The sequence below is a fragment of the Eleutherodactylus coqui genome, chromosome 5 (assembly GCF_035609145.1).
Source record: "Eleutherodactylus coqui strain aEleCoq1 chromosome 5, aEleCoq1.hap1, whole genome shotgun sequence".
NCBI lineage: Eukaryota > Metazoa > Chordata > Amphibia > Anura > Eleutherodactylidae > Eleutherodactylus > Eleutherodactylus coqui.
In genome coordinates this window covers 273,496,800-273,510,632 of record NC_089841.1, presented here as the reverse complement: position 1 = coordinate 273,510,632, position 13,833 = coordinate 273,496,800, and the positions used below count along the sequence as shown (strand labels likewise).

At 46.1% G+C, this 13,833-nt stretch overlaps 1 protein-coding gene across 3 annotated transcripts; it reads left to right on the top strand.

The window, feature by feature from the left end:
* Nucleotides 1-5,088: 5,088 nt before the first annotated feature.
* On the top strand, nt 5,089-13,119 carry CIRBP (cold inducible RNA binding protein). 3 transcript variants are annotated; one of them, XM_066604724.1, is made up of 8 exons: nt 5,089-5,205; nt 5,577-5,688; nt 6,745-6,851; nt 7,726-7,846; nt 7,942-8,026; nt 8,485-8,552; nt 11,570-11,650; nt 13,044-13,119. In XM_066604724.1, the coding sequence occupies exons 2-7, from the start codon at nt 5,586-5,588 to the stop codon at nt 11,572-11,574; spliced, it is 489 nt and encodes a 162-aa protein (XP_066460821.1). In that variant the 5' UTR covers nt 5,089-5,205; nt 5,577-5,585; the 3' UTR covers nt 11,575-11,650; nt 13,044-13,119. The 3 variants fall into 3 exon arrangements, with proteins under 3 accessions (XP_066460821.1, XP_066460819.1, XP_066460820.1); XM_066604722.1 differs by lacking the exons at nt 11,570-11,650; nt 13,044-13,119 and adding an exon at nt 8,825-9,574; XM_066604723.1 differs by lacking the exons at nt 11,570-11,650; nt 13,044-13,119 and adding an exon at nt 8,825-9,574 and having other exon boundaries at nt 5,180-5,201.
* Nucleotides 13,120-13,833: the final 714 nt, after the last annotated feature.

Sequence of the window (13,833 nt, the reverse complement as noted above, 5' to 3'; positions counted from 1 at the left end):
GATGACACACAGGGACGAGTATCGGGCATCGTTTGCCCAACACTCGTGCAGTGTAAATGGGCCTTTAGTTGGCGGAGTGAAGGGCACGGGCTGGGTGGTGGATTGAGATGAGGGAGGCAATGTAGGGTGGCGCTGCGCTGTGGAGGGCTTTGTGGATGGAGGTAGTGAGTTTGAATTGGATTCTGTATTTGACAGGCAGCCGATGCAGTGACCGGCACAGAGCAGAGGCATCCGAGTAGCGGCTGGACAGGAAGATGAGCCTGGCTGCCGCATTCAGGATGGATTGGAGGGGGGAGAGTCTGGAGCAGGGGAGGCTGATCAGTAGCAAGTTGCAAGAATCGAGCCGGGAGCGGATGAGGGCAACAGTGAGCGATTTAACGCGTCCCCTGTGGGAAAAGGGTGGATTCTTGCGATGTTCTTGAGGTGCAGCTGACATGTTCGGCCAAGGGATTGAATGTGGGGGGTAAAGGAGAGATCAGGGTCGAATATAACCCCACGGCTGTCCCGTGGACGAGATGATGCTGTGAGGGCACAGAGCATCGTCAGCTTCCCTGCGGTGTGCCTTGGTCGGTGTCATAGTAACATAGTAACATAGTTCGTAAGGCTGAATGAAGACAATGTCCATCTAGTCCAGCCTGTTATCCTCCTGTGTTTTTGTTGATCCAGAGGAAGGCAGAAAAAAACCCCAAGGCCAGAAGCCAGTTAGCCCTTTTGGGGAAAAAATTCCTTCCCGACTCCCTAATGGCAATCAGACTGTTCCCTGGATCAACCACTAATAGTTCCTACCTACCTGTGTCGGTCTCCCGTGCCTGGAGGAGGTGTGCAAATAGCAGCAAGAGTGCTGCCAACGGCACTGCCGGAACCGGTGCTACAATTTGGAAGCTGAGGATCTACAGCGGCCACAGGCTCAGTGGCGGAGCCTCTGCTGGAGAGAGCTGTGGTGAGAGTGCTACAGCTGCAGCTTCCAGCTGTATGGTTTACTGTGTGCCACTTTCAGCATGCATGCCAGTGTCACCATGGCAGAGCAGGAGGAGCTGGCCAACGAGTGGCATGCTGCTTCAAAAAAGCCTGTCCTCACAGCAGGGTACACCGGCCTCCACATTGAAGGCTGCACCAGCCTACAGACAGTCCTCAATGTGTTAGGCAGCCAGCCAATCACCAGTTGTGGGGTTGTAAAGGCACCCAACCCATGTCTCCACCCATTCTGCTGGTGGAGACATATTGCACCAGTACCTGTCAATTGTTTACTTTGGATGTCAGCTTTTAGAATTCAAAGGACAGAATGTGGTTCTAAATGGATCTGGATAAGTTGGGGGCAGAAAAGTGGCAAATGAGGTTTAAAACTGATAAATGTAAGGTTCTACACATGAGCAGGTAATACATGTCACCATTACACACTAAATGGGAAACAACTGGGGAACACCTACATGGAAAAGGACTTAATAATTTTAGTTTACTGTAAGCTTAGCTGGAGCAACCAGTGTCAGGCAGCTGCTGCCAAGGCAAATAGGATCATGCGGTGCATCAGAAGAGGTCTAGGGGCGCATAATAAGAACATTGTTCTTCCTCTCTAGTCACTGGTCAGACCACACATGGAATATTGTGGACAGTTTTGGGCACCGGTACTCAAGAAGGACATATCAGAGCTTGAGCGGGTACAAAGCGGGCAACTAAAGTAATAATCAGAATGGGCAGACTACAATACCCAGAGAGCCTATCAAAATTGGGATTATTTAGTTTAGCAAAAAGATGGCTGAGGGGCGACCTAATAACTATATATAATATATCAGGGGACCATACAGAGATCTCTCCCATCATCTATTATACCCAGGACTGTAACAAGAAGGCACTCTAATAACTATGTATAATATATCAGGGGTCAGTACAGAGATCTCTCCCATCATCTATTATACCCAGGACTGTAACAAGGGGGCACTCTAATAACTATGTATAGATATATATTAGGGTCAGTACAGAGATCTCTCCTATCATCTATTATCCCCAGGACTGTAACAAGGGGGCGCTCTAATAACTATGTATAATATATCAGGGGACCATACAGAGATCTCTCCCATCATCTATTATACCCAGGACTGTAACAAGAAGGCACTCTAATAACTATGTATAATATATCAGGGGTCAGTACAGAGATCTCTCCCATCATCTATTATACCCAGGACTGTAACAAGGGGGCACTCTAATAACTATGTATAGATATATATTAGGGTCAGTACAGAGATCTCTCCCATCATCTATTATACCCAGGACTGTAACAAGGGGGCGCTCTAATAACTATGTATAATATATCAGGGGACCATACAGAGATCTCTCTCATCATCTATTTATACCCAGGACTGTAACAAGGGGGCGCCCACTGCGTCTAGAGAAAAGAAGGTTTCTATACTGACATAGAAGGGAGTTCTTTACTGTAAGAGCAGTGAGACTGTGGAACTCTCTCCTGAGGATTGGGTGATGGTGATACGATAAAAGAGTACAACAGTGGGCCTGAGTGTTACAATATTACATGTTATATCCCTGATTACATCAGAAGGGTCGGTGATTTGGGGATTATTCCGATTGCCAGATTGGAGCCAGGAAACAATTTTTTACTGCAATTGTCGTCAGTGTGTGCGTCCGGCCGCAGCGCTGCAGAGTGATTACCGCCCAGGAACTGTGGCACCCCGGCCAATAATTACTTTAATGGTGACCAGCATCCCGAAAGTGGCAGAAATGGCTGTCCCGCTGGGGCCCCGGCGGGAAGCAGGACACGGTCCCAAAGCAAGACTGTCCAACCTAAATCGGGACGTCTGGTCACCTTAACAAATATGAACCCCATTCTTTTGAATGGGATCATACATGAGCGATTTTTTTTTCTCGCATCGCAATGTGGGAAATATTCACAGCACATTCTATCTTTGGGTGTGCACTTGCATCGCCCATTGTTTTCAGTGGGGCCGGCGGTGTTTACAATAGGTTCACACGGTGCGATGTTTCCCCATTGAGAACAATGGGAGAAACTCTGCGATCTTCCCTGAAGTGATGTGAGGTGGTTTTCAGATGAAAACGCCTTGCAACCACGATGATATCACATGTTGGCGAGTGCGATATTGGCCCGTGATTCACAGCCCGATGCTGCATTCGCCTGTGTGAAACTAGGCTAATAATGTGCTTTTTATGCAGGTTAGTAAGCCATCAGGACGGGAAAACCAGCTTGCATGCCTTCTAATGGCCCGTTTACACGTAACGCTTATCGTTCAATAGTCGTTCAAACAAACGAGTAATAATTGTTCAGTCAGCAAAAAAACAAATTCTGGTTCCTCGTTTCGTGTAAACGCTCCCCGCTCAGATAGGTGAAGCTGTAGTAGACATGATAATTAGTTAGTATAAAATGTCTATTGATTTGTATAAACCAAATGTATTATGCTATTGTAATGACTTTTAGCTCTGTGGGGGGTTGATGGCCACACAATCTCATCATGGTATTTGCCGGACAATGGCATGGTGAAAGATGTGTGATGTAATGTTAGCTGAGTATATATAAGTGGCACAAGCAGCCTCTAAGAGTTAAAGGTCATAGTGTTATATATATACCTGTATTCAATATTGAGTGTTTCTGCCCGCTTCCTCCCCATCCCCCACACAGAATCTTCTTCAACAAAGAGATATCTACTTTCAGTTTCAGATTTGGCCACATGTTATTGAGACAAAGGCTCCTACTTGAGAGAGGTGGGGAGAGGCGGAGGCGGGGAATTCTATATAACCCAGCGAATAAGAATATATATATATGTTACTGATGTAATCTGTTAAACGCCCATAAAGGGCAGGTGTTATGCTTTTCAATAAAAGGGCCTGTCTGGATGTTTCTCCCAGAAGAGCCATTTTGAGCCTGAGGGTGCGTTCACACGAACGTATATCGGCTCGGTTTTCACGCCGAGCCGATATACGTTGTCCTCGTGTGCAGAGGGGGGAGGATGGAAGAGCCAAGTGCAGGAACTGAGCTCCCGCCCCCTCTGGGGAGAGGCGGGACAGGGGCGGGGCTAATTCCCAGACCTTAGCCCCGCCCCGTCCTGCCTCCTCTCATTGCAAATAGTGCAGAGGGGCGGAGAGGAGGCAGAGAGGGGGCGGGAGCTCAGTTCCTGCTCCTGGCTCTTCCATCCTCCCCCCCCCCCCTGCACCCGAGGACAACGTATATCGGCTCGGCGTGAAAACCGAGCCGATATACGTTCGTGTGAACGCACCCTCAGACTGATCCCTCGTGTTTGACCTGGTCAGGGTGCGCATACTGCTTCTACACAATTAGGAAGCTACATAATACCCTGAAGCCTGCTGGAGAAAACCATAATCCAGCCCAAAGCGGCAAGTGAGGAGTCCGCGATGTCTTTTAGTGTAAACGCTCTGCACATGCGCGGACGACCTTAGCGCTGACCCCAGCGCTCGCGCAGTCATATACCCGACTGTCGCCCCGTGTAAAAGGGCCGTAAGTGCACGGAAATACACGGTAAAAACCCAGCTCTGTGCGCAGTAAACCGCTGCGTGAGGACAGTCTCATAGTGCATGCGGGCGTGGAGCAGGCTAGCAGCCCTCAGTGTGGACTATCAGATGTGAGGCTGTGAGGCGCGCTGAGGGATGACCAGCCCTAATTACCTCACAGAGTACCCACTATGGCACCGTGCTACACTGAGCCGGCCCCACCTGCTGCCTCACCACGGCAAACAATCGCCTCTCGAGCTATAAACCACATTTTATGAAACCCGTTTATCGACCACGTTTTCCACAAAATGGCGCCTGCCTCCGCAAAAAGGCGCTCTTTGTTTTCTGCCCCTACAACGCCCGGCAACAGCGCCCACCAATCAGAGCGCGCGTAGGACAAGACGTGCGATGCATATTCATCCCATGACGACGGCATATGGGAGAGTCCATTGTGCGATATATGGGTTTTCTATACTATCGTGCTAGAAAAAGCGACATAACTCGAGAACAATATTTACGGAAGGCCTTATAAAGCGTCGCATTACCATATGCTTCAGTGTTTTTTATTATTCATAAGGCTCTTCGGTGCTCCGCTGACATGGTTCAGTCCTGACGAGCAGGCAATTATGCATGAGGTGGGCGGAGCGATGGAAACAATATAAGGCCGTGGCGGCGGCATTGCGGTATTCCCGGGTCTTTGTCTTCTAGAGGGTGTACAGCTGTGTGAGGAGGCAGGTGAGTGCGGGGCGGCTGCCGGGGGTTATACATGGTTACAGTGCGTGTGGCGGACATCTCGCTGCTTTGTGGTAATTCTTGCTGCCGGGGGTGAAGTGTTGGGGCCTCTGTTAATATTCCGTTAGTTACAGCATACAAGGCCGCTGGGGGAAGGGGCTAGCGGGGAGGCCGGGGATGTGAGGCGCCGCGCTCACCGGCTTATGTCCTTCAGGGGGGACTGAGGTGGACGGGCGCGCGGGTAATGGCGGGCTGCAGTCCGGGTGGGGATGGAGTAACGGTACCGCTGAGCCTGCGGGCCCCGCCCCCACGTCACGTGTCGGGCGCCATCTTTGGGCTCGGTGGCCGCGCGCTGATCTCTCGTCTCTCCACAGAACGTCATCATGTCTTCAGATGAAGGAAAACTGTTTATCGGCGGCCTGAGCTTCGACACCAACGAGCAGAGCCTGGAGCAGGTGTTCTGCAAGTACGGGCAGATCAGTGAAGGTGAGTGCCTAACCCCCTCACGGCCGGATCCTGACGTGTCCCTTGTGAAGGTCCCCTGCTGGAGCTCCGTGTGTGTGTATATATATATATATATATATATATAATGTGTGTGAATGGTCTTCATCTATGTAGTTATCTGTAGGAGTGTTGTAGTTTCTCCGGCCACCATGATGGTTGTGCTGATCACAGAATAATAAAGCCGTCTCTCCAGTCCGTTAGTTTCATACTTCGCACCTTTGCGGTCCCAGTGTTGCCGGATGGGTTGTGGCTTTATTGTAAAGGAGTTTCTTTGGTTATATTTTTTTCTTCATTAAGTGTGGTGGTGTTACATGATGCCCTGCCTTTACAGGATTGACTTGGTAGACAATCGGCCATGGCAGTCGGGGGGCATATTACCCTCTCCGGCGCGGCGCATTCAGCCAATCAGCTGGCTGGAATCGGCCCCACGTGACTACACAGCGAGCACGTGGACTGCCTTCCACAGCAGTGTGCCCTACACAGAAGTAATATGGCCATACAGAAGTGTATACCCCCACTTGCTGCCGTGAGACAACCCCTTTAAGCAGCACAGGGATAGGGGTTGGGGTTAGGTTTAGTTAACCCTAAACCTAACCCCGTGCTGCTTAACTGTAGTGTGTAGTGCACACGGCTGCTGAAAACAATCCGCATGCACGCTGTGTAGTCACGTGTGCCGATTCTAGCCAGCTGATTGGCTGAATGCGCCACGCCGGAGAACTGCGGCTGAAAAGAAATATGCCGGGCACAGAAGGCCACAGCAACCAAGCTGCCGCTAGTGACTTAATCATGGGGGGGGGGGGGGGGGGGGGGTGATTGGGGAGGCCTAAATGCTCTTCAGACCTAACCAACATTTAAAGGGTTAACAGCCACAATCGGTGTTCATGCTGACTGTTGGCAGCTGTGAGAAGCGGCCAGAGCCTGCTATGTATGGAGCAGATGGGCTTGTGATCCCCCTCCATAGAGGCACATATGTCTGTCGTTTTGTGTTAAACCTCCATCATATGAGAAGATTAACCCCATAACATTGTGCGCCTCTAGTGGTGGTGGTGAAAGATCGGGAAACCAGGAGATCAAGAGGATTTGGCTTTGTTACATTTGAAAGTCCAGATGATGCAAAGGATGCTATGCAAGCGATGAACGGGAAGGTGAGTACAGGATCTATTTATCTTATAGGGGGGGGGGTCTGTTGGAATCTTAATGCTTGACTTCCACAGAATGGTTGGATCAGCAATCGCTGCATGGTATGTCTCCATTCATCTTCAGTTTGGCTGCTGGAGATGGACAGCGCTTATGTGGTTATTTCCATCAGCCCTATTGAAAAAGTATAGCTGGGCATGTGCAACAGATTGCTCTGTTTAATCTAACTGGGACTTGGAACCCCTATTATCTGCATTGGTGCAGGTCTCAATAGTGAGACACCCCTGATCACACTTCTGTCTAGTCTATGGATCAATTTTAGGGGTATTCTGAAAGTCAACGTGGTGTGCTGCCCCCTCCCCCACCTGTCTGTAGTCCCTTCCAATACACCTGTCCTACAATCACCCTATACATGTGTTGGGGGGAGGAAGGTGACAACAAGCTTCCAGGTGACACCAGTGAGTAGACAAGTGCATCACCACTGCAGCCAATGTAGGCAATCTGCAAGTTGGTGTCCATTTACACCAAACTATTTGAGCAGATACATTGTTGGCTCCTTCAAACGAGAATCATTCAAGCGTTCTCATTCACTATTGGTGAAAATGACTGAACCATAAGTGAGCCAGCGAACAATGAGGTTTTTTTTTTTTTTGTGCCTCCAAAAAAATGGATGTCAAATAAGAACAATTCATCACTGCAGCTCACTTGAGAATTTTTTTTTTCGTGAACAATCATTCTGCTAAATGGGTCTTTAGTATTGAGCTCTGGAGGGCTGAAACTCAATGTAAAAAAAACTGCCTTTCAAATAGGGGGAAAAACCCTTGACTTGTGCTTCCAATTTGCATTATGTATTTATGCCTCTTGCCTTGCTTTGCTTTTCAGTCTGTGGATGGGCGTCAGATCCGGGTTGACCAGGCTGGCAAGTCCTCTGGGGATAGACGAGGAGGGTATAGAGGTGGTTCTTCAGGAGGCAGAGGATTTTTCCGTGGTGGTAGAGGACGTGGTATGTATACAATGCTATAACTGCATAGGTGGTGCATGAACTGTACTAGTTGTAAAACACATTGCAGGGTTTTTATTATGTCCTTCTATAAACAGGAGGTGGAGACAGAGGCTATGGAAGCAGTCGATTTGATAACAGAAGTGGAGGATATGGTGGTGGATCTCGTGACTACTATGGCAGGTAAGCAGACGAGATGATTTTTAGTATAACCTGTGTAGGATATTGAGGTTTTTGGTTCAAATTGGCCACTCCATTGTACACTTGTCAAACTGTATAGATGGCCACTTTTCTGCAACACTAAGTTTGTCCTCAATGGAGTTGCTCTAGTAACTGCAAACATCTGCATACATGTAAACTTTATACCTTCCATGAACAGGGTGTCTTATTACTCTTCAGCCCCACCTGGTTGAAAATAAGCAAAGTGGTGGTACTGGACACAGCCTATAGATAAGGGAGTGGGATATGCAGATATCTCCATCCCTGTTGAGACTGAAATGTCTGAATACATAAGTTTAGATTTCATAGAACTACTGTAATCTGCAATATACCCTAACTTGGTTTTGCAAAAATGGTACTGCTATTAAGTTACTGCTACAAACTATTCTCCAAATTAAAGCATTTTGACTTTTCTTTCCTAGTGGTAGGAGTCAAGGTGGTTATGGAGATAGGTCTGGTGGCTCCTACAGAGACAGCTATGACAGTTATGGTAAGTAAACTGACAGGGACCTGATACTGAGGGCTTTGGGCGCATGTTCTCTATAGCTGACACTATGCAAGGGCTTTTAATTACGGAAGTCTCATTAGTTTGTTGTAATGCATGTTAAGGTTTCTGGTCTTCAATTTAAACTGCAGAAGACCCTAAATCAGTCTAGACCTGAATTGGGATAAGGGGCAAAATCTGAATTAGAATAGGGGCGTTTATTCTGACATCTGTCAATATGCAAGTGCTTTACAACTGTGCCTGCTTCTTGTCCTCAGCTACTCACGAGTAAAATACCCTCCTGACTCAAGATCGTCCTTCCAATGGCTGTATTTATAAAGATTTTTGGAGCTTCGCAGAATCGTTAATATGTAGTACTTCTACTTCTGTTCATTTTTTTTTATATACCTTTGATATACCTGACTGCCTCTAAGTTATTTGGAACAGCTGTCCTATAGGGTCCGACCTGGGGCACTTGCTTTTAATTTAATTTTACTTTTGGTACCTTTATTTTATAATGTTACTAATGTATTGACAGGCATGGTTTCCTGTCAAAGCTGTTTCATTTGAGGCAAGTTTAGTTGGAGTTTACCTTGCGTTATGTGGAGTGTATTGGAGTAGATTAGCTCCTTCAGCAACAGGGTTTTTAGTGGCACTTCTGGAAACTATTACCTGTTTGCTGTTGGACTTGATCTTTGCAACATGGCTTCTAATGCCTGTTGCTGCTGTATATAGCGCAGGGGTTAATGTCCCCAAATGCTTTCATGATTCTTTTGAAAACATTCCTTTAGTGTAACAAGGTAGATCAGAGCCTGAGTGCGATGTAAATAGTGGCTAAGCCTCCTTGATATACTTAAAGCGAAACTCCTGTCCAAACTCTCCAATAACAGTCACAAAGAAGTTCTTGAAAATGTTTGTTTATATTGTCCTTTTTTTACTGGAAGATTGTATTGAAGTGGTTACACAATTCCTGTATTCTACTTGCGTTTGGCTTCACGAAGCCTATTAAAAGACTGTATGAAAAGAAACGTGCTCCTGACATTTACCTTCTGCACAACATGGATGTTGCTGGGCATGGCACACGGGGTTCATGAGAGGGCAGTTTAGATCAAGTAGAATCCATAGTTTCAGCTAAGTATAGTGATAGTTTGTGAAGTCACTGATTTCATAAACCGGATTGCCTTATGTCTACCAGTAGCATAATTGTACAGATTTCAGAGGGTTTTAATCCAAAACCCACAGCAGTGGTCACAGCCATTTAACCCAGCTGCTTCGACCTTTCCAAAGCCATCATCACTGGATTTGGTGTAAATATATGGATTACCAGTGAAGCGTTATTTTGCACTAGTGCATTAGAACAATGTTTTCAGATGACAGCCATTGCAGATAACCATGCAAAGTTCTAAAATAAGCAGTTATGTACACATTCACCAACCTAGTTATTAAAGTGGCTTTAAGAGATGTTAGTGATGTGTTATGTAGTTGGTATTAACTGCAGTTGTAGGGAATTTAGGTTGCTTACACACCATAATAGATGGTACAAAACTGTTGCCTTCTGAGAATCCTCTACTAGAGTACAGACTCTGCAGTTTCCTTGGACAAGTCCAGTGTTGTGCGTCCTGTGAAGCCTGACGAAAGCTGCTCTTGGCTAGTTCATTTGCGGAATTAGTCCGGTATTTTGAGGTAACTCTTTTGCTCATGTCCACATCCCTCTTCCTTGAGCTCTCATCATGCTTATGAAGTGTACAGTTTTGTCATTCAGCCTAGAATTAAATTACATACTGGCTTATCTTCTAGCAAGTTACTCTTCATAATGCCAGTGTGGTAGAAAGTGTATTTCGTATTAAATACCAGCTTCAAGCCGTCTATAAACTGAGAATCGAGCTGTCTTTTGTGCAGACTTCAGGGGGATAACGTTCTTGTACTTCATGTTTGTGTACTTGCTGAATTTGGTAATGTACTTTCTAACAAACAGAAGTGCCTGAGCATTGTTCAGCCAAGTGCTAAACAGGCCTCCCTAAACCCCCTGAGGACACAGCCCTTGTTCAGGGTTTTATCACTTCCCAGAAAATCATAACTTATTTTTCTGTAACTGAGTGTTATCAGAGCTTTTTTACAAGAAGGCTCTGTTTTAATACTCAATTTTGTACAAAACGAAGTCACTAGAATCTTTCCATCAATGTGGCGCTGTGAAGGTTTATGCATGGCAACCTGTAGTTTCTGTTGGTGCCATCTTTGGTACCTTCAACTTTTACAATGTTGGCTTCATGCCATTTTCTCATGGCATTCACCATGCGGGATAATTCATTATTTAACAGTACTTTTACAGATATACAATGTGTGGTTTTTTTTTTTTCTTTAGGTTTTTGCCTATGGTGCAAGCTTTTTAACTTTAGGACCTACCAAGGCCCCAGGCTGCCATTATATTGGCAAGCTGTTTGGGTGATGGGTAGCTCCCTCACTCTGGCTATTTAAATGCCACTGTTGGCTGTGATATTTCTCCAGTTATTTCTGCGAAAGATACAACATCAGATGTTGCCAAAGGGTTACTCCTAGGTGGGTGTAGGCAGGCTGTTTTGATGCCTAGCAGAAAGGTCTTATCCCGCTGTAGTCTGTTACTGAACACCCCCATTTGTCTATATAATTGCCAAGATAATGAAATAGAATTTTAAAACAGTCAGTCCTCTTAATCAGAAATGTGAAAGAACTAATTGCTGATGTTACATAGTTACTATGCTTCTATTCAAGAACACACTAGTTGTTGTGTTTTACTATATGGGGTAGTGGGTGTAAAATTAAACAGTTGCCATTTTTTACTTAAAGTGGCTTAAATGGTCCAGTTCTGAACTCCTTGCAAGCCAGTCTGCAGCAATGTAATTTGCTATGACTTCCACAGGGAATAGTAATAGCTGCTACTAGTCATACAGCCAGTGGACAGATTTCCCTGCAGAATGTTGATGCCTTACTAGCTTGCTATTAAAACTGACTTCACCTTTAACTTGTAACGTCTTCATTTCTTTCAGACTAACGAGAACTTCTGCTGATCCTAGCTTTATCTGACCAACATGAAGGATGTAAACTCTAGTCTCCATGTACCTTTAGAGGTCAGTATGCTGTACAGTGATTAAACTAAACTCCCTTTCTCACAGGTATCCATGTACGCAATAAAAATATATAGTTTGTGAATTGCATGTCATTGTTCAAAGCAGAAAACACAATCTTTATCACCTTTGTGTTTGAAGTCCCTTTTTAGACAAATGACCCTTTTACACAAACTGACAGGTAAACACCTGCCCAAGCGCTGACACTTAACCCTTTCCAATCCAATGTCGGGCCTGCCCCGACATCATTTTCCTCCACAGCTCCAATGTCGGGGTAGGCCCGACACTGCAGTGCAGGAGTGCATCTGCACCCGATCGGCAGACACATCGGGTGCAGATACACTCCTGCACTGGTCCTCATCGAGGAGAAGGCAGAAATGGTTAAAAACCCTTTCTGCCTTCTCCTTTACACATTACATAGCGCTCAATTAGCGCTATGCAATGCATAGATTCCGGCCGGCGATCATGTGACCGCCGGAGTTACCTGACCCCCGGCGGTCACATGAACTCCGAGCCGGGAGCCTGCACCGTGGGGGGACCTGCTTACCTGACCGGCGTCTTGCGCATTCTCCTGTCGCCTGGCGATCATGTGACCGCCAGGTGCCACCTGACCCCAGTGGTCACATGATCGCCGAGGCAGAAGGGAGAATGCGGAAGACGCCGAACAGGTAAGCAGATCCTTCCACGGTGCAGTGAGCACCTGCACCCCCCTGAACTCTGTCAGCTCAGGAGGGTGCAGGGAAAATGTATTTTTTCTCACCCATTTTCCCTAGCTCCGATTTATTTGGAGCTGGGGAGAATGGATAAGAAAAAATAAATGGATTGGAAAGGGTTAAGGTTATAGCTCCTGCAGAGCACTTACACTGAACGGGCCCACGATACAGCAATGGTTAAGATGACAGCTTTTAAATAACTAAACAAAGTGAGCAATTGTGCCGTGTAATCATTTGAACAAAAACGTAAGCTATAATCCTCCATGTAAATGGCCCGTTAGTTGTAACTTCTTGGTGGCTCCAGTCAGGGCTCAATGTTTACAGGTCTTGCCTATCAACTCAATTCCACAATAGGAGATTGTAAATTTCAGCAAGATGACCTACACTTGTTGACTCACTTGAAAACCATGTACAAACTGAGTCACTGACTAAAAGAGGGCGCTGGCATTGTGGCAAACTGACTGCATGTATAGTAAATGGGACTCAACTGCGGTATCTAGACTTTTTTTTTTTTTTGAGGCAAGCATTCAACTGCTTCTAATAACCCCTTAAGCATCCATAACCCCTCAATCATGGACTCGCAGTACATGTGTAGCTTTAATTCACACTGCAAATGACAAGTGTGGCTTGTATGGGTTAAACTTGCATTGTACTATAACCTTCCTTTTTTTTTTTTCCCCCAGCTGGCTTCAAAGTTGAACCTGCATATGGAGTCATTGGTGTGGTGGTTCCCTTTTATAATAAAGTTCTTTGAAAGTATGTGTACTGTGTTGTGTTTTTTGTTTAACTTGGGCATGGACAGAAAAAAAATGTTCAGAGTATAGCTGCACTCTACTTAACTTTCTGGGACTTGACAAAGGCCTGCACCAACTCCTGACTACCTGATGTGCACTGCACTAATATACGTTAGCCTAAGGCACTACATCTGCTTTAACCACTGTTGCCTGCATGAGGGGCACTAGACACTCAGGCTAACGTAGTTTGACTACCAGTGTATTATGCAATGTGCATCATGTAGTCAAAAGCAGTTTGGCCATCTTTATCTGGACTTGGAGGTGGTGGTCGTTCAGTAAATTAGCTGATCCCCAGGCCTGTTTGTAAATGGTGCAGTCAACACTGCAGCAGCCTGGTTTGATACTACAGACAGCTCACATTAATTTCAGTAGGAGCTGTCTGATACCAAACTGACCTCCTGCAGTATACAATATTGTCTCCATGGACTGGCCTGGAAATCTGGTGGTGATTCTGCATGGTGGACACCTTGCCAATAACTAGGATTGTCTATTCTCACAATCCTCAAATCCTTCCAGTTCAGTCAGTTGTCCTGCAATGGTCAACCAGAAGAGTGCAAGTAGAAGGCCAAGCCAAATATGGCAGTTAGAATAGACCCCTAGATTAACAGTAATATAGGAACCATAAGCTGTAACACAATAGTATCCAGGCTCCTAACGTGATCTAGCAGTTGGTGTCACT